Consider the following 20,151-nt stretch of genomic DNA (forward strand, 5'->3'; position numbering starts at 1 on the left):
TGTAAGGAAACGGTACAACCATTTTTTGCGGATTTCAAATTGTCTATCTTTCTATGAAACGCGAAACTGAACGCAAAAAATGCTTGCGGTCAATAGACCCGAAAAATTCACTTTTCAGATATGGTCTCGAGTAACGTCAGCTGACGAAAAAACCAAAACTGAACATTTTCGAGTTATTGATTTATTGTATTAACCTAAAAAAAAATTGAGCACAAAAGGAGACAACAGAAGTTTAACTTTTCACTGAGTAATCCACCATTTTCACCTTCACCGAAAAAAGCACTAAGATATTTTCGAACCGTTTTATGTTTTTGAGTCTCTACCGACTGGATTATGTGCATCTTCTCTCGTTTTAGGAATTGCACTCAAGGCCAGTTAAGTGTAACTGGGCCAAAATCTCTCTCCATTAGCACCACAGGGGTGTAACTTAGAACAACTTTTATTGTGGCTGCCTTAGAACATTTTTGATTTTTGTACCAGCCCTGTTGAAATGTCGTTCAAAATGATCGACTCGTTTTTTAATTTTCTGAATGTTATAGTTTTCGGCAACAACGATTTTCTGTTATAGTAACTTTTAATTGTCTTCGGCAATTGCCTAACATCGATGGTATTTTACGACAATTTTTAAGGTAAAGTGGTACACCCGTGGCGCCGTATACAGTGTTTACAAGCTGTCGCAATAAAATGAAAAAAGTTTGGAAAAAACAAAGTTTATCTCAATGGTCGATTTTCAGAGCTAATTGTAAACAAATTCAAACATAATGGTCGACAATCAGTGGATATTTCGAGTGATAGTGTAGTTGATAAGGACCATTTATACGAGAACGTTTACACTCGTATAAAAGCTGGGCTACCTCTCTAAAAGTTAACTTTTCTCATTGTAAAGTAGGTAAAATTATCAGTAGGTTCCTTAATGATAATTTTACCTGCTTTGCAATGAGAAAAATAAACTTTTAGAGAGGTAGCCCAGCTTTTATACGAGTGTAAACGTTCTCTTATAAATGGTGCTTATCAACTATGACTCATTTCAAAGGTACAAGACATGAAAGTGAAATGCGACATGTTTTCTAATTTGAGAGTTGTTGTGGTTTGCAATTGATTCCACGACAGCTTTGATGAACTTATGAAAACCTAGAATCTTATTTTTTGAATTTTGGTTAGACACACGTTCGTACCAAAGTTTACAACAACTAATGAAGAGAGATTTTTATTTTGGTCACTATTACAATCTTCTTGTTCTAAAGTTTTTCGGCTTCGAAATACCTCGCTTGTAGCACAGTACTACTTTTGTAGCCATTTTTTTAGTTATAAAAATGGTTTCTACAACTACTTGAAAAGGGTGAAGCTGATGTACCGCCCCACGAAAATTTTTAGTTTTTGATTTTTCACCACCTGCATTCTGGATCATATTCATAGATCATAGTTTTTCGGAGTCTATTGCCCTTCACCCTAGATTTTTTTTGCAGACCGGGTCTTTTTCGCGTTACAAAGAATTGAAAACTCCCAACGCCCAGCATCTCGAGAGACGCCAAAGAGCAATAATGTATACTTTTCTAATAGCCTACATTTGTGCGCTTTGTTATTTTCGACGACAACTTTTTCCGGAATTCTATTTGAAAAATGTAAGACGACACTAACGACCATAAATTTGTCAGCTTCAGGCGGAAATTATACGAACAATTTTGCGTTAATGGGATCGACAATTAAGCTTATATGGTAAATATCGCATTACAATTGGAAAATGCAGCATAATTGTCGATCCCAACCACGCAAAATGGCTTTTGTAAGTTTAACGAAATTTGCCGAAGCTTCTCAATCAGAGCTGATTTTTTAATAAAACTATTCCGGTAAAAATGTATCCTCGAAACGCGCACACAAGTGTAGGCTACAATTTATGGGCATGTAACGAAAAGTCGTGATTATGCCAGATTCGCTCCCTAGAGGTGAATCTGGCACACCATCAATTTGTATGGTGTGCCAGATTACTCCACGCCAATTTATGGCTAAGAACGAGGCTGTAAGAATCCACTATTGTTAAGGCTATTGTTTTTGTTCATTTATTTTCCTTTCTTTTAATTTTGTTCTGATCCAGATGGAGAGCGTATCAGTCCCTCATACTTTGGCTACTGAAAATCGTTTCACATTGAACTCATTTTCCATTTTCGATTTCCGCTTTATTTCGACGCCCTCAGCATGTAAAATCAAGGAAAAGAAAATCTAGACACACATTTTCAGATATTTTACATCTTCGATCAAGTCAATCACACTCTGTGGCAAACATTTTCGAGTGACCAAGTCAGAATTTTCATTCAACGAAATTTTTTGGACAGTTTTTAATTCTTCTTCTTCTTTTTCAGCCTGTTTCTATCCATTGCTGGATGTAGGCCTCTCCAACTTCTTTCCATTTCGTACGATCCATTTCCATTTGCTACCAGTTTGTACCTGCAATATTCTTAATTCCGTTTGTCCATCTCTCTGGTGGTCTACCTATAGCTCGTCTTTTATATGGTCGCCAGTTCAAGATCTTTTTAGTCCAACGTTCGTCTGTCCTTCTTGCAATATGTCAGAGATGCTATTCTTTCCATGACATCAACGACCCTGGTTTGTTGTCGAATCCATTGATTAGTCATTCTGTCTCTGAGTGTTATTCCAAGCATACTCCGTTCCATGGCTCTTTGTGTCACTCTCAATTTATCTTCGGATGCTTTCGTTAAAGTTAACGTTTCCGCTCCATAAGTGAGACTGGAAGGACACAAGTGTCGAAAACTTTGCGTTTCAGACTATTATTCATTTTGCTTTTGAAAATGAGTCTGAGTTTTCCGTACGCTGCCCATGCAAGACCAATCCTACGTCTTATTTCTGCAGTCTGGTTGTCCAGATCTAACTTCAGTTTATGACAGTTTTTAATTGTCTATTATCAACTTCCATCAAAGAATAATTAAATTTCCGAAGGAAAGTGTAACGCCGGACAAAAACCACTGTCTTTGAGTAATGCGATTAAGTTCTTATTCTTTAAGTGTTTCATTAGCCGGTGTCGTCGTGCCTACTACTCCATGCAGGCATATAAACGTGCAATAAAGGGGTAATGTTGGCCATGATGGTATGTTGATGAGATGAGATAGATAAACGGAAAAGATGACAATAGGATTTGTTATCGGCTTAGCAACTAATTGAATTCAAAGTCGGTTAATTTGGCGGCCTTTTTTATAAACAATTTTTTTTTTACTTTTATTTAAATTCGATTCTCGGTAACTTGTGACGAATAGCTCAGATTTTAGATTCATTGATAATGCATCTCATTTAAATAAAAACCAAAACATTTTGCTGAGCTTCGAAATTTTGAGAGTAGTTAGTAAACATTTTGAGTCGTCGTCAAATCCACAACCATTTTTAAAATTGATTAATAAAAATTAATAAAAATTAGAAGAAAAATATAAAAAAAATTTGAGAAATATGCGGATTCCATCGGTTTTTGTTCACTACGGAGTAATTCAATTGCGGGTAAGAGAAAGTTGGTCTGACCACTAGCATTTTTTTTGGTTTCAAATCGTAGTCAAGTTGTAGAACAATTATTTTCAAGGACCGATGTACTGGTAAAAAAACTATTCAACCGTGTAACTGTAAAATATTCATCGACTCTAAAAAGTAGTGGATTTTCGATACCCGAACCCAGCCGAATTAAACTTTCGAAACCAGAAAACCCAAAACCCGATGAATATGGCAACCGAGTCGAACCGAACAGTACAAGCATTACATTTTTGAAACCCGGCAACCCAAAAACTCATTAATATTGATTACGAAAAGGAATTATTTGACTATTCCCACTTTGTGAGATTAGTACCTACCTATTGATTAAGGATCGACGATGATGATACAGATTTGGTAAATGTGTGACGTTTTGCATTGTGGTACTGATATAATTTCGGAACAGTTTAACTGGTAAAATTAAATTGGATTGTTTTTTTTTCAAGATCAGGCTAACCCGTTCATATCTACTAAAAAGTATAATTTTTTCGCTGACTCTTTTTTGGTACGGTATTTTTTTGGCATATCTTTTAGCATATCTTTTCAAAACTTGTTTTTGTTTCCAAAAAATATTTTTGTTTTCAAAAAAAGTTTTGTAAGTATATAAAGAATTTTGGTTTTCAAAAAAAAAGTTTTGTTTTAGTATATAAGGAGTTTGGTTGAAGAAAAAGTAACAAAACTAAAGTTTTGCTTTTTCTACATATGAGAAAATATGGTAATAATTGATTGCAAAGAGAAATAATTTTGAAATGAGAACGAAAAGAAGATTGAGATAAAAGTGAATAAATGAATGGTAATTTTTTTAGAGCAACGGATTGAGTTTCCTTTTAAAAATTGCTCTCTCTTTTTTTGTTGTGTTATACATCATTTTCTATGACTTCGCAAAAACTATAAGTTTGTGGATGATTATTGTTATTGAAACAAATCAATGGATCGGTGGTTAGATGTAATATTTTTGAACTTTTTTTTTCTGTAAATTCAGTTTTATGTAAAACAAATTAGACGAAGCGAGAGAAAAAAAAAATTAACTCCTAAGTTACCGACACCGTTCCGGCGCCCGGCTCGCATTGCGGCCCTCCGCTTCGCTCCGGGGCAATGGGCCGGATCGCTCGGCGTGTTAAAACGCTTTTTAAGTGCAATGAAAATTGGTATTCGTTTCGTAAAAAAATGAATTCTGTGGGGACGAACTAAACTCCTTTACGGCCAGCGTTTTGATCGATCCTAGGAGATTTATCCTTTTACGAAATGTAACGTAAAGGAGTTTAGTTCGTCCCCACAGAATTCATTTTTTTACGAAACGAATACCAATTTTCATTGCACATAAAAAGTGTTTTAACACGCCGAGCGATCCGGCCCATTGCCCCAAAGCGAAGCGGAGGGCCGCAATGCGAGCCGGGCGCCGGAACGGTGTCGGTAACTTAGGAGTTAATTTTTTTTCTCTCGCTTCGTCTCCTTGATTGATCCGTTACGAAATGTAACGTAAAGGCGTTTTGCTCGATTCTAGGACATACATCCTTCTACGAAATGGAACATAAGGGCGTTTTACTAGATCCTAGGACATACATCATTTTAGCATACAGTTTAGCAGTCTATTATAGCTAGATATGGAAATAATAAATGTATGAAAGAAACAAATCAACAAATTAAAAAGTTGAGAGAATACTTTCAGAAAAATAGAATTTAAAAACGGAGCCTCAAATGGAGAAAAACAACTAAAAACTGAGAAAAAAAATATAGAAAAGTAGATAGGCGTTGTCCAAAAAGGACGTCACGTTTTTTTCGATTTTTTTGAGGTGGGTCCATCCTAAATCACACCATGTCCGCTTTCTGATTTTGGGGTCCATCCCCCAAAGCGGACGTCCGTATAAGGGAAAAGTAAATTCAAGTTAAACATCATAAGTATATTCTAAAACCAAAAACATCACAACAAAAGTCATGGTTCGATAAATGCCGCAGAAGAATCGATTTTTGCGGACTTAGATGACTTTGTATGCTTCGTCCACGTTGAGAAAAATTTCGATTTCAATTCTATGTCTTTCCACTCAATACATTTTTAGTTCACTAATGGTGAAAATAAACTTTTCTAATGGTGCACAATTCAGATGACCTTTGTAAAATCAATTCACAGCTTTTAATAGAGCATGCAATCCTCTACCAATATTCAAAGAGTATCAAACTGTCTTCGTCTTGGACGTATATCACCATTGAACAATGGCGAATTTTCGACTTTAGCTGGATTAGCTACGTGGCCAGGTTGTAGAGGGAAGCCATTTTAACACGAATTAGCTTAGAATTAGTCCCTCTATCCGTTGCGATAACAATCTGTATTCAAATTGACTCGTGTTCTGGGCGGTCATGTATGCCGAGCGGATCCGGAAACTAAATACAGTTTCGTGTAGTACTCGAGTCCCTCAATCAGAACATAAAGAAATATGTCGCATATGTCAGAACACGTCACGTTTTTCGAAAAGTGGGTCCGTCCCTATGAGCGTGACTTCCTTTTTGAATGACGGTATACTATGACTCCGTTTTCAATAAAATTATCTCGCTTTGTTAATTATATATCTCCGTTTATAAGAAATCTCGAGAAAATTCATTTTTTTGAGTTATCAATTTCTATTTATTGGAAATAAAATTTCCTTTTCTATGAAATAACTTTCTTTTTTTGGTATATCAAAATTTGCTTTTGGTGATATCAGAATTATTTTTTCGGGTCATCAATTCCTTTTTTTTGGATATCAGAATTCCTTTTTTGGGTATCAATTTCAAATTTCGGTGAATCATAATAATTTTTGGGGATATCAATTTCGAGAGATCAAATTTTTAAAGATTTGACATCTTTATTATTTATTTAAGATATCAAAATTTATTATTTTTTAGTGTATCATGCTGACAGGATATCAAAAATCTTTTTTCAAAACATCGAAAACCTTTTTTTAGGATATCAAAATCATTTTTCAGTGTATCACTTTAATTCGATGCCTTTCTAAATTATTTCTCTTTGCAATCAATTATTACCATATTTTCTCATATATGTAGAAAAAGCAAAACTTTAGTTTTGTTACTTTTTCTTCAACCAAACTCCTTATATACTAAAACAAAACTTTTTTTTTGAAAACCAAAATTCTTTATATACTTACAAAACTTTTTTTGAAAACAAAAATATTTTTTGAAAAGATTTGCTAAAAGATAATATGCCAAAAAAAATACCGTTTTTTGGTTGTACAATCAAATGGTCAAAAATGTAAAAAAAAGCATTAAAGGTAACGTTGAGCGAAATGACCATTGGCTCTATAAGGGTTGTCCATAAGATTTGTGAGGCTCTAGTTGAATATACTGGGAAAGGAATTTCATGTATGACCAATAACATTTAAGCCACAGCTGATTTACTATGTTACGAATCTCTTCTCTATTACATCGGGTCTCGGGTTCTGAAGAAACATACGAACATTTTACGGTTGTAACATTCGTCGATTGACTTTAGGTTTTAGCAACAGGAACGGTTGTTTGATTTATTTTGATTTAAAATGACTGGGAAATACTGGAACATTTACTGGATGCTAGCATGCGGAGATGCACGTTTCATTTTCGAAAATAAGACAGAAACATAAAAATCTTACAAGTGTCTCGACAACTGACTGTTGCATTAAAATTTTAAATTAAGAAAAAAGAAAATTTTTAAAATTAACAAAAATACAAAAAATAACCTCAAATGACGACTGTAGGTTATACCCACCAAAAAAAAGAAAAACGACAAGATTTTGTAGCCCACTCAGCATGTACAAGGCTTAACGTTTTAATTTAGCACCGCCGACCAGGGTTGGATACATTGTTGGATCAAAAATATAAATTATGGCTAAAACGATATTGTTAAAATGGTCAGATATATGTTTTCTATGAAAGAACAAAGTCTCTGAAGAATTATATTAATAAAAAATTGTAATTGACTTACACACCATCTTATCAGTGGTTTTTGTTAACCGTTACTTTGTCGCATGTACACACGTTTATTGATACTACCAGAGTCAACGTGACCAGGAAATTCATATTTTCGAGGGAACGAAGGCAGAAACTTCTAGAGAATTGGACGTAAAACAAAGATGGTTGATCATGTGGTGGACGGAAAAGACTGGTCTACAAAAAACTCCGAACTCAGACCTGCAATAACCAGTTTTCAGACTATGGTCTGGTACAACTTCAGTTGACGATAGAACAAGATGAGAAAAGTTTCGAGTAGCGGAACCACGGGCCTCACCCTATTCACGCTATTCCTCATTTTTTAAATGCTGCTATTCATATAGTGTCCAGCCCGTGAGCGGAACATTGTTCCATTCCCACTATATACCGTCGAGGCCTGCTCTGACTCCGGGGAATGTGGACGGTTGGGCTAAATCGGCGTTTTTCTGGTCCGGAAGGCTAAAATATTGGACACGTATTTTTTATTTTCACTTTTAGACACAGTTTAGGCATGGGGAGCGAGGCATTTGTTCATATGTAAAAATACGTTGGTTAGAAGAGATGAGATATATGGTGTCTATCTTTCGTACTCTTCTAACCAATGTATTTTTGTATATGAACAAACGCCTCGCTCCCCATGCCTAAACTATGTCTAAAAGTGGAAAGAAAAAATACGTGTCCAATATTTTAGCCTTCCGGACCAGAAAATCGCCTATTTAGCCCAACCACACGCATTCCCCGAAGTCAGAGCAGGCCTCCGTCCACGCTGTCATAATAAAATGAAACAAGGCATCAGAACAGTCGGAGCGTTTGCTGCCCCGTACGACCCGTAATTCTATTTCGTCCGTAACCATAATACGTCCGTAGCCGTAATACGCCCGGAACCCTAATACGTCTACAACCCTCTAATGCTTCTGTTGCCAAAATGCAAGTCAAGTTGGGCATGGTCAAATTTACTGAAAGTGTTCATTTTTAAAATTGCGCATAGCGCAATTACGACAGCCCGTACGAAGTACCTCTCAAATACAACCAACAATTTACGACATTATTTTAGAAACCCAAAATTTTTTGCCAACTTTCCATTGGGTATTCAATTACCTCTCAAATAAAACAAAAATTAACAAAATCGGATGAAATTTACTCGATTTATGTGCAAAAAACACTTAGGGCCGAGTAGCGGCCTTAGTCCAAGGGCCCAAATTTGAAACTTTTTTCGCCACCACACGGAAAACTCATATATGCACCCCAGACGAAGAAATCGGGAACAGCTTCATGATTCTAGCACATTAGTTGTGTGCTGCATATTGATCTGAGGATCATACAATGCCCGTCAGATGAATATTGTTGTTGGGTGCTGGATGTAATTTTTAGTTGTAATATAAAATGACGCCATTTTTTAGAATTCAACAAACAACCTTATTTTTCGATTTTCGCGTTAAAGCAAAACAAAACTTGAAAAAAAAACTTTAAAAAAATTCAATTTTTTTAATTGAAATTTTTTTTATTTGTTATTAGCTGTAGATTTGTATTTAAATTCATATTAAATTGTTAGGAGAATTTTTTTTTTTTAAGTTTTGCTTACGTTTTTTCTGGTCACCTACCCAAGTACTGACCGCGAACATCGATGCTTAACCTCAGTTTCTGACTACCAACGACTTTACCACTGCTGCTATACTGCTTGTATATAGTGACAGTCTTATTTCGAACCATTGTTACATTTGCTTTATGCAGCACACAGGAATATTTATACCTGCATGCTGAATATTGACTAAATGAACAAAGTCGTCTACATTTAGAATGGGATATGCAACAATATTTAATTGAATTTATTTTCTATGAAATGTAGCAATGTCATTGGATTATTTTTTAATTCTGAGACTGGTTCTGAATTAGAAGTTATTTCAATAAAGTAAGAAAATTGTTCTCTCATTAATCGTTCGTCAAGCGAGTCGCCACCGGTCAGCGGTGGGTTTTGATTTTTACAAGTTGGTACACGCGTGCATTGGTACGTTGGTAGCTTGAATCTATCGTTCTACAAAAAACTGTTCTCATTTATTACGCGAATTAATTGCTGAATACCACCAATTATTTATGGTAACATTTCAAAAGCCTTTCACACCGAAAATAATTTTTAAAAGTTCGTTCGTCAAAATTGCTATTGAAATACATAAATGTAACGTATCATTGCATATTAATTCGGTAAAGTTAGAAATAATTTTAAATGATTAAGAAATTCTTCTTACTTGTCAAAAACTTTGCAAAATTAGATCTTTACGCGTATGTTGTTGAGATCTTCCTTCTATTTCATTAAAACAAAAAATTTATTGTTGCATATCCCATTCTAAATACAGGCAACTTTATTCATTTAGTCAATATTCAGCATGCAGGTATAGTTCGATAGGACCATTTAGTCAATATTCGGCATGCAGGTATAGTTCAATAATACATCCCACACCTAATTTGAAGATATAATTCAGCACACAGCAAATATATACCTGGGAACCTTACAATATTCCTACGAGCCGAATAATATTGTTGTAGGAACTATATTTTGAAAATATTCATATTAAATGTTTATTGTAATACAGCAGCCGGGTACATTATTCAGTCTGCAGCAAATATGTGCAGCACACAACAAATGTCGAATTTGCCGAATTTTCCGTGCATTCTATTCGGCATTCAATTATCTCTCAAATGAAACAAAAACTAGCAAAATCAGATGAGATTTACTCGATTTATGTGCAAAAAACACTTAGGGCCGAGTAACGACCTTTGAGCCCTTCCAACAAGCCCGCGTTGCATCTTACCCAAAAACAATGTTCAGCAACTTTGTTCTACTCGTCAATACCTTTCATTTGATATATCACAAGCAGCTATTGCTTGCGTATTTCGGTAGATATAGTCGAAAGACTGAAAAACACCTATAGGGCCCTAGCTCTGGAAGGGCCGACCCTACCATGCCCATTTTCGAACTTGACCTTACTTTTGTCGATACCAATCGGGGAAAAAAAGAATTTTGAAAAAAGGTTGTGATTTGCTCAAGCTATAGGGGTCACAGACGGACGGACGGACGGACATTTTTTTTATTGCGGATTCGTCATCTATGAACATAACCAAATGCGTTGCCCTTACTGTCTGCTTCCAATTCGACGTGTTACAAACGGCATATTAATCTTATAAGCCCCCAGTACTTCGTACGGGGCTAAAAAGTTTGGAAAAAGTAAAAACTTGGATCAGCTTTTGATCTTTCGCCAGCTCTTCCAGACCATAGTCTGAAATATCATATAAATTATCAACCTGAAATAATGTCACTGAGACCATAAAAAAACGGAATCTCGTAACTGAGCGAGAAGGACGAAATGTGCATATTGACGAGTGTACTAAAAACGGCTGTTCGACTTATTATACACCAAAAACCTTTATCGACCCAACCGACTTTCGTTTCGAAGTCTACCGTGAATTTGATTTCCTTATTAAAACAATAAAACTGAAATTACATAGCAACTGAGTGTGCATAATCGACCAAACGCCAACATGAAAATCACACACTGCAGTTCACATTAATCATTTTCCATTTTTATATACAAAAATAACATGGAGCAAATACCGGAAATTTCAACACCCACATCCGCATCGGAGAAATCTTGTGAATTGCAAGGATCAGATCGTAGCATAACCGGCAATGCTATAGCTGCCCATCAGAATTTAACAGTCAAATTTCAATTGAACGATTTGCATACCGTCGCCCAAGTCTATTCGAATCAATTGAGTATCGAGTCGGTGAAGAAAGATGTTGGTGAAAAATTCAAAGTAAGTCCGGATTTTTTGAGCATTCGTCAAGGCAGTTTTAGAGTACCGAATTCGTGGAGACTGTTCGAAGTGGAAAGCAATAGATTCGGTATTGTGGAATTTCAACTGTCGCTGAATCGGTTAGCTAAAGAATTTAACGACAATGTTGAGAGGCCGAACGAAAGGATTCATTTAGACGCCGATGTATATTATAGGTAAATTACCGTGGCTGACAATGATGACTTAGTTGTCCAGCACCAATGTAGATGTAGATATGTAGATATATTGACTTTAGGGTGCTGTTCGTCACACGTCGAAAAGCCCAGTTTCGTATCAAAGCTGGTTTTGTTCGTCTTGGCTTCTCTGATTTCTCATGATTGACATACGAATTGGACGAAATCAGAGAAACGGAGAGGAACATCAGTAACAGCTTAGGTACAAAAGAAAGTTTCCGTATTCCTTCCCCTTGACAATCAAAATTGACAATAATTATGAAGAAAAAACGTCTCTACTGTCCATCCTTTTCAGTCACTATCATTTGCCGGATTTTTTCTCGGTGCACATTCCGGGCGATGATACCGAAGAGGTAAGCTCAAAGCGTGTCATTGTGGAGATAATAAGTAAACCAATTGTCAAACCCTATATCGGAGGCTTTAAAACTAAGACAAAAGGTAGGTTTTGATTCTGGAAGGAAATGTTTCATGTTCAGCATCGATTTACGAACAATCCTCCATTCATACGTTTTATAAATTTGAAAGAATACCATGACGCGTTCACACAAACTGGACCAGTGTTCGAGGCAATTAAATGGAGCGGTATTACCAGTCGTGATTGCCAGGCTGGTCAAAGAAACCAAAGTCTCGTAAATTTAAATGAATTACAGATTAAAAATTAGATTCGCGATAAATTCCATAAAATCCGTAGATGACTAAATCGGATGAAGGTACTCAAATGTTTGGCAAAGCAACTGAAACCATTTTTGTGGAAAACCGAAACGATGTTTTACTGACCCCTCGCAAATTTGAGTCCCTCGATGAGTTATTGCAGAATAAGATCAACAAAGTTAAGGTGATTCAACGGAATGCTCGTCGCTACTTATTGAAAAAATTAGTTAAAAAATATGCTGCCGAATGGAGGTACAGTTATTAAAAAAAAAACCTCTGACTGGCCATCAACACAACAATCTAACAATTTTTTTTTTAAGGGATCGATGCCGTCGACAACCGGAAATCGACAAAACTCGTTCTGAAAATATTTTAGATCGCTTTCGTAGAGAATGCATCGTCAACACATTTCCAAAAACCAGAGAAGATTTTAATCTTATTTATACACAGATTCAGCGATGGAAAGAAGCTGAGGTGACTTTTCTTTTGTGTGTTCTCAATGATCCGCAGCTGTCGAAAGCTTCCAGCTTCTTTTGTATTCCACTCAAAACGTCCACTTTTCCAATGGAATCCAAAAAAAAGCTTGAAGCTTTCGAAAGCTCTTCAAAACTCACATATCCGTTGCGATCCGTTCTTTTGCCTTAACACGGCAAAGCGTCCGCATGTCTTCTTCAACAGATACATTACGTATCACTTTCAGATAAAACGTATCAACCAATTATACGGAGGGGGTCATCGAATAGCTGAATTGCACGTTCTTCTCGATAAGGAAATCCAGCTGTTTAATGGTATTGAACGACAGCGTAACAAACTTCGAAAACATATTTTAGAAGTGCAAACAGAGAAAATGTTAGAACAATTGGGTACACCTACAAAATGGATCGGATACAAAGGTGTGTCTCCTTGCAATATGATCTCTAATCGAGAAACAGTGCAATCGAAATTTTGTATTCAAAAGATCTTATAATTGAAATGGACTCGTTAAGTCATCAGAAGATTAGAAAATTGACCGATTTCTACAGAAAAATGAAAATTCCAATGAAGAAGGGTAAGCGAATGGAATATATTGATGAACTACTGGTCGTGTTACAGAATGAAACGCAATGCGCCGAGTTAATTGATGTAAATATTTGATGTCATAGATTTTAGCATTTTGAAGTACAAGAATTCCATTACCTTTGATCACATTCCAATTTAATTCAGATGTTAAAACGCGAGCGAAACATTTTGGCAACGAACGTAGACGATAATTCGCTAGAAAGTTTACGAGCACGTCAATTAGCACTATTGATCCACTTTATGCAATCGAAAAAATTCAAATTGGACGAAGGTGTGTGTTTCGCAGCAAATGAATTAAAATGTTCGTCTTCATACCATTTTAGATATTGGACAATTTTCCTTTCAGTTGCAAGCGACAGGAAGATGTGTAGAAAATGTACAATGGTAAAGAGTATCGACGATTTTCAATTGTATGTTCGACAGAATGAATTAGACATATGCAAAGCGTGTAATATGATGAAAAAGGTGCATTGCAGACATTGAACCGTACTTTGATACCTCAAATTTAGAACCAAAATTTCTTATGACGTTGAAAGGCAAAGCTGTTCTTTGCAACTTCACTAACATTTTTTCCTAAGACGTCGACGTCTAAAAATTCTTCTGTGAAGCAGAAATTTTGGGTTGAACCCGCGCTAATCTTAAATGTAGCATTAGTACACAGGTTCAATCGAAACTTCTGATTCACAGAAGACTTTTTTAGATGTCGACGTCTTAGGAAAAAATGTTGGTGACGTTCCAAGGAACAACTTTGTCTCTGAGCGTACTGATATTTTGTGGATGTTTAACGTTTATCAAGGTATCTTCAATTGATGATTCAATCTACCGTTCTATACTGCGAGCAATTAGACGTGACGAGCAGCTCAGATGCGCTAAAAGTTCATACGCATTTATAGTACAGGAGGAAGATGTACGAGAAATTATCGAAAACATTTGGCATGGCCATTCCATACTCAGTCAATGTGATGTTAGAAAGCAACTTCGGTAAGGAACGTTTTGAACGTATTTTTTCGTAGAGAAGTTTATGAAAGCTTTAGAGGTGGCATTGCTGGTTGATTTAACAGTTTTTAATTTCTTGCCATCTCTGGTTATCCCCGGATTCCAAAAGAACAGGTTAAGACACTCACGAAAGTAGCTGGCACCCACATTTTACGAGTTCAGTGGAGTTTCTCCCATACAAAATGTATATTTAACAGTTCTTGTCGAAGTGGATGTTCGAAGACATTATAGAAATTGACTGTCACTGCCATATCGTGTCTTAAAATGTTCTTTCAGAACCTTGAGTTATCCTTGACCTGAAAGTCTCATTCAGTAAATAAGCAGAATTCTGCATTTGATGTTTGTAATGTAGCTTGCCACGTTGGGACGTAGCGAAAGAATGGTCGCCATGGAATTGCATACTACTGACCGATGATGAAGCTCGATCACATGCGCGTATAACCGATTTGAGAAGCATTTACGGTGAAGCACTGATGAAGAACATACGAAACAAGCACCACATTGGCATGGTGAATTTTAGCAAACTTCGCGATATGAATTGACGAACACAAATTGACGAGAAATTTGGGGTTGAACTTTAGTTGTATTAGTCAAGTGTATTAAATTGAACGAAAAACAAAAACAGAATTTCGGATGGTACTAATTTAGCCAACAAAATCGTTTTAATTTTCCTTCTATTTTCAATCCTTTTTCGACGTTATTCGCTTGAGTTTGTCCTGCAAATATTGAACTCGTTTTATCATTTTATCGCTAGTACTGCATTCATTGTAAGGAATCATGACAACTTTATAGCCAGCCTGTTCGAGTAGTTTGTGCGACAAGGCTGCCGGGCCGCTCAGATGCTGATGAACGCCTTGGCACAGGTCGTGGAAATCTCGAATCATCATAGCCACCCTGAAATTGTTTGCATAAAGTTTTTCTGTTCGAATTTAGAGACGAAAAAACCGCCAGAAATCACCTCGTCGAATTTTTGTGCTCTTGATCGACTGGTAGAGGATTTCCCTTGCTGTCCAGGACACATTCAGCGTCTAAATTGAAATTTCAAAATCTAAATCAAAATCAGTTGGCAAAGGTAAAAATTCGAATCCACTAACCAATGACGAAACCCATTCGTGTATCATGCTGGGTTCGTATCAGATTGCTTGCCGAAAATAAATGTTTTAATGTGTCCATCAATCCGTCCAGCAAAGTAGTTTTGCTTTTCGACAGTGTCAATGGAACCGAAAATATTCCGCTATTTTCAGCTAGTGTCGGCCCCGCATACGGTGGATTCAAGCACTTTGCCGCTGCGTTAATATTCAGGAGTTTCAATTTCATTGTTGGTAACAGATCCGATTTCCGTTCGAATACCAGTGTTTCAATGAATTCCTTTCTGCGTTTTTGATTGGAATGCGAATTTTGCCGTTAGAAAGGATCAGCACGACGGATTTTACTGTAAAACAGCCTACCGAAAGCCGACACATTTTCCAGTGGACTTTTTTGTGTGTGCCTAGAAAGGGATTCGTTCGTAGAAGACGAAACCACTTAAAAAAAATCCTTGACGCTCGTGTGGCTTCTGCAAGTTTTCGGTGTTTGATCACCTCCCATTAGCCACACAAGCGTCGAGGATTTTTTTTTTAAGTGGGTCTGGCTTCTGGGGACCAACATCTTTATGGGCACACATAAAAAAGTCTACTGGAAAATGCGCCCGCTTTCGGTAGGTTGTTTTTCGAAAGAATCCCTTACAAGCCGTGCATTAGGGCGTATCGAATTTTGCAAATTTTAAGGACCGCGATAGCCTGTGTGCGGAAAACGTAGATCATCGAAAACTGTGTCCGGGCATGTGGTTGATGAATCCGATGGAGCCATGGAAGAAGTCCCCCCGGGCGGCTTTAAGTTTCCGATGGTCATAATTCGGAAAGTTGAGAGTATTTTTGAAAACAATGTTCTAGCGGGATGTAAAGCTTTGAAAACTCTACAAATCCACCGAAGAAACCGATGGTCCAAAAGGTGCCATTGCCAAGATTGATTAACATCGAAAATGTGACCTTTTGGTTTTTGACTTATATTTCCTGAGAGACAAATGATTTTTTTTAGCCTGAGGTGTCCTCGACTCACCAGTACCGGTTGCAGTGTCTGCACTTGCTTCGTGGGCGACGTGGCCACTCTTAAAAATTCCATTCAAAAATGTTATAAAAGTGATTTCAAGAGTATATCCGATCGGGACATGCCTAGTGTACTGGTAGTGCTCGACCTCCTCTACCACCTCATACCACAGGCTAAACAAAATCATTTGTCTCTCAGGAAATATAAGTCAAAAACCAAAAGGTCACATTTTCGATGTTAGGCAATCTTGGCAGTGACACCTTTTGGACCATCGGTTTCTTTGGTAGTTTTGTAGAGTTTTCAAAGCTCTACATTCCGCTAGATAATTGTTTTCAAAAATACTCTCAACTTTCCGAATTATGACCATCGGAAACTTAAAGCCGCCCGGGGGGACTTCTTCCATGGCTCCATTGGATCCATCAACCACATGCCCGGACACAGTTTTCGATGATATACGTTTTCCGCACACAGGCTATCGCGGTCCTTAAAATTTGCAAAATCCGATACGTCCTACCGTGCATATGAAGAACTGGATCAACAATACAGTAAACCCACCAACTCACCTCAAAACCGATTCAAAATGCTTCGTTTCTGCAAAGTCTAAAAGGACTAGCGACCATACATGATTCAGCCATTCGGATGATTTTGGAAAATCTTCTTCTCGCAAACTCGCAACCAATTGTGATTTCAATTCGTCCGATTTGTTAGTGCGATAGTTCAACGTAGCCAGTGTCATAAACAGCGATGAAATGTCATGTGGACGACAAATGTCGCGATGCTTAACGATCCAGTCGGTGAGATTTTCCAGTACATCTGCAACGGGAATATGGTCGTTAGATTCAACGTGTTTCTTCTTCGTCTTTCATTGCACCCATCTCTCACCCAAATTTAGAAATTTCAATAATCCAAGACTGGTGATAATTGATCCAACAACAGCCGGCTTATCAATATTTTTGGCCAATCCGGTCTGAATATCCATACTAACTCGGGCGATCAACACTGAATCGGGGAAACTTAGCACAGCCATTGAATACAGCAGATCGGCGCATTCTTTTAGATTCAGACACTCGGAACTGCTGCTTATGTGGAAGGCCAACGATCGGAGTAATGGCGTACTACGTCGTTTTTTAGCGGCCAACGCTGACATCACCCTGATCATTTGTGACACACTGATACTTGCGATTAGTTTAGCCGCTTCATCACCACCAGCGATATCGATCACTGTATTCAAATCGTCCGTTTGAAAAGCACTGAGTTTCGAGTTGTTTTGTACGGTTTCTCCGTTTATTTTGGCAACCGGACGACCTAGCTGACGGCACAGTTTGATGAAACGAGCATCATTCTCGAAGTCCGACAATTTTGCCCGATTTATGGAACTCCATTCAGCCAATATTGAGACAATCTGTTGGATGGTAAACGAAAGTCTTGCTTAATACTTGGACGTTTATGCACGGATCGCAGTTCCCAAGCTCCCAAGATTTAAACGGACGTAACACAGCTGATATGCTTGGGAATTTCTAGGAGGTCGTAGAACCGTTACACTTTCATCACTTACTTTCAGCGATTGTTTTCTTGTCATGCCGGGATTGCTTTCAGCGACTGACAACAATTCCGTTACATTAGTAGCCGATAAAATACGTTCGTCTATGACACTCGATTTCGATGTTTTCGGCTTTGCATCCGGCAATACATCATCATTCTCATTAATTGTTTGCAACGATTTGAAAAGCGCTGCTATCATCGGTCCTGTCAACAAAAATATTTAGCTCAAAGTACTGGTATGTCACACAGGCAAAATTAAGTGAGAAAATTACTTTTGATCGGTGGTCTCTCTTCCGATTTCTTAGTTATCTCGTCATTCGATTTTTTATTCTTTGCAATAACTGGCTTCGGAATTGTGGTCGTACTGTAGCGAGTCCTGCTGACTGTTGGACCCAATGTCCTAGCAACAAGTCGATGTAATTGCAACATCTAAATCAAATCAAGTAAAAAAAAATTTAAGTTTATTTTCGTCCCGAGAAATGGGAAAACACTTCGGTTTACATAACCTACAATTGGTCGGGAAGTAACGAAGAAAGAATCAATTGAATCGAAACTATCGCTGATATTTCAGCCAACGATTTGAACGTATAAAACGCACGGCTTCGAGACTTTATTCACTTGGCCGAATTAAGGATTGTAACACTTTAAATATATTTATTTAGTCAGAGAAACCTTCCGAAAGAAAATTGTCTCTGACAGCTGTTACTGTTTCCGATGTTGTTCATAGATGACGGTTCCGTCCATACGAATACTACGAACATCAGACGCGAGATGTCACTCTAATCTATGGATTAGAGGTTCGAAAAGAGCACATGCAATTTAATTTGGAACAAGATATCTTCGTCTGTAATTTGTGTCTTGAGCGTCTTGAGTGTAAAATTTTCGGGACCATTCACAAATTACGCTAGCCTAAAAATGACGATTTTTGAACAAATTTACATTTCGACCACGAAAATATGGGCACTAGTCACTATTCATCATATATAGTTTTACAACGTGATACATGAGCCTGTTTTGGGTTGATCATTTCCTGAACAACGGCCTTCTGCTTTTCGTTATACATTGAGCTTTTTGTAGTGTCCCGACTTAATGAAATTGTCAACTTACAAGGGTGAAAACCTAAAACATTCATTTCTAACAGTACATAATGTGTGAAAACATTTCTAACAGTACATAATGTGTGAAAACATTTCTCAAGAGTGTGAGCTTGTTTGTGTCTCCTGTTTTGATAGCATTTTTGAAAGTGCGGTTCACAACCATTCGTATTAATGAGAGCTTTCGTTTTCATATATTCGATATGCACTGTTGCACGTATGAAAAAGCTTATGATGTAGAAGTGTAGATGAAGTGCTTTTCAAGACAAGTGTATTTTCTGGTGTTCATTTTCAGGATATGAATTCAATTTGTTAATTTTGTCACAATGAAAAAAAAAACGAGCCATCAGAACAGTCGGAGCGTTTGCTGCGACTGAGCCCCGTACAAACCCGTATATCTATTGCGTACGTGACCCTAGTGCGTCTGTCACCCTACTTTGACCGTAAGCCTATTGCGCCGGTTAATGTAGTTAAAGTAAAATTATTATGGAATGTGTACATCTTAGAAATAGCGCAATTACGAAGCCCCGTACGATGTTCCTTTCAAATGAAAATTTTAATTTATTGAGTATAAATATACATTGGGCCCTAGTACCGGCCTTAGTCCGAGGACCCAAATTTAATTTTTTTTCAACTACATTCTATTCGGCCTTCGATTACCTTCTAAATTAAACAAAAATTACGACAAACGGATGAAATTTGCTCGAGTTGTATGTAAAATACACATAGGGCCCTAGTAGCGGCCTTAGTCCGAGGACCCAATTTAAATTTTTTTTCAACAACATTCTATTCGGCCTTTGATTACCTTCCAAATCAAACAAAAATTACGAAAGACGGATGAAATTTACTCGAGTTATATGTAAAATACACATAGGGCCCTAGTAGCATTTCACTTCTAAGACCCACTCACCCGATTTAAAAAAAAACTTTTTTCCTGGATTGGTATTGACAATACCTATCATTTGCCATGTCATTTACATTTCCATCGTTTGTTTTGCCATAAATATCACCAAAAGACCTTAAATCACTTAGGTGGCCCTAACTCACGAAGGGCCGACCCGAATATGCCCATCTTCGAACTTAGCCTCACTATTTTGACTATCTTTCAGGGAAAAAAAAAATTGAAATCGGATTTGATTTACTCAAGATATCGACGTGACAGACGGACGGACAGACGGACGGATGGACGGACGGACGGACAGACAAAATTTTTATTGCGG

The 20,151-nt window shown here is 37.2% G+C and overlaps 2 protein-coding genes across 7 annotated transcripts; one reads left to right on the forward strand and one right to left on the reverse strand.

The window, feature by feature from the left end:
• The first annotated feature begins 10,914 nt into the window (after positions 1-10,914).
• Positions 10,915-14,881, forward strand: LOC119067079 (IQ and ubiquitin-like domain-containing protein). Its single transcript, XM_037169819.1, has 11 exons — positions 10,915-11,486; positions 11,800-11,942; positions 12,030-12,133; positions 12,196-12,407; positions 12,476-12,629; positions 12,856-13,048; positions 13,114-13,277; positions 13,359-13,485; positions 13,561-13,679; positions 14,011-14,195; positions 14,563-14,881. The coding sequence occupies exons 1-11, from the start codon at positions 11,077-11,079 to the stop codon at positions 14,750-14,752; spliced, it is 2,001 nt and encodes a 666-aa protein (XP_037025714.1). The 5' UTR covers positions 10,915-11,076; the 3' UTR covers positions 14,753-14,881.
• LOC119067081 (FAST kinase domain-containing protein 4) lies at positions 14,838-18,564 on the reverse strand. 6 transcript variants are annotated; one of them, XM_037169827.1, is made up of 8 exons: positions 18,348-18,564; positions 18,110-18,266; positions 17,851-18,041; positions 17,178-17,697; positions 16,859-17,108; positions 15,305-15,582; positions 15,169-15,238; positions 14,838-15,104 (listed from the first exon to the last, which is right to left on the reverse strand). In XM_037169827.1, exons 2-8 carry the CDS (start codon positions 18,264-18,266, stop codon positions 14,891-14,893), a joined length of 1,680 nt encoding a protein of 559 aa, XP_037025722.1. In that variant the 5' UTR covers positions 18,348-18,564; the 3' UTR covers positions 14,838-14,890. The 6 variants fall into 6 exon arrangements, with proteins under 6 accessions (XP_037025722.1, XP_037025723.1, XP_037025724.1 ...); XM_037169828.1 differs by having other exon boundaries at positions 18,344-18,556; XM_037169829.1 differs by having other exon boundaries at positions 18,339-18,556.
• Positions 18,565-20,151: the final 1,587 nt, after the last annotated feature.

Source organism: Bradysia coprophila, assembly GCF_014529535.1.
Source record: "Bradysia coprophila strain Holo2 chromosome X unlocalized genomic scaffold, BU_Bcop_v1 contig_117, whole genome shotgun sequence".
Classification (NCBI taxonomy): Eukaryota; Metazoa; Arthropoda; class Insecta; order Diptera; family Sciaridae; genus Bradysia; species Bradysia coprophila.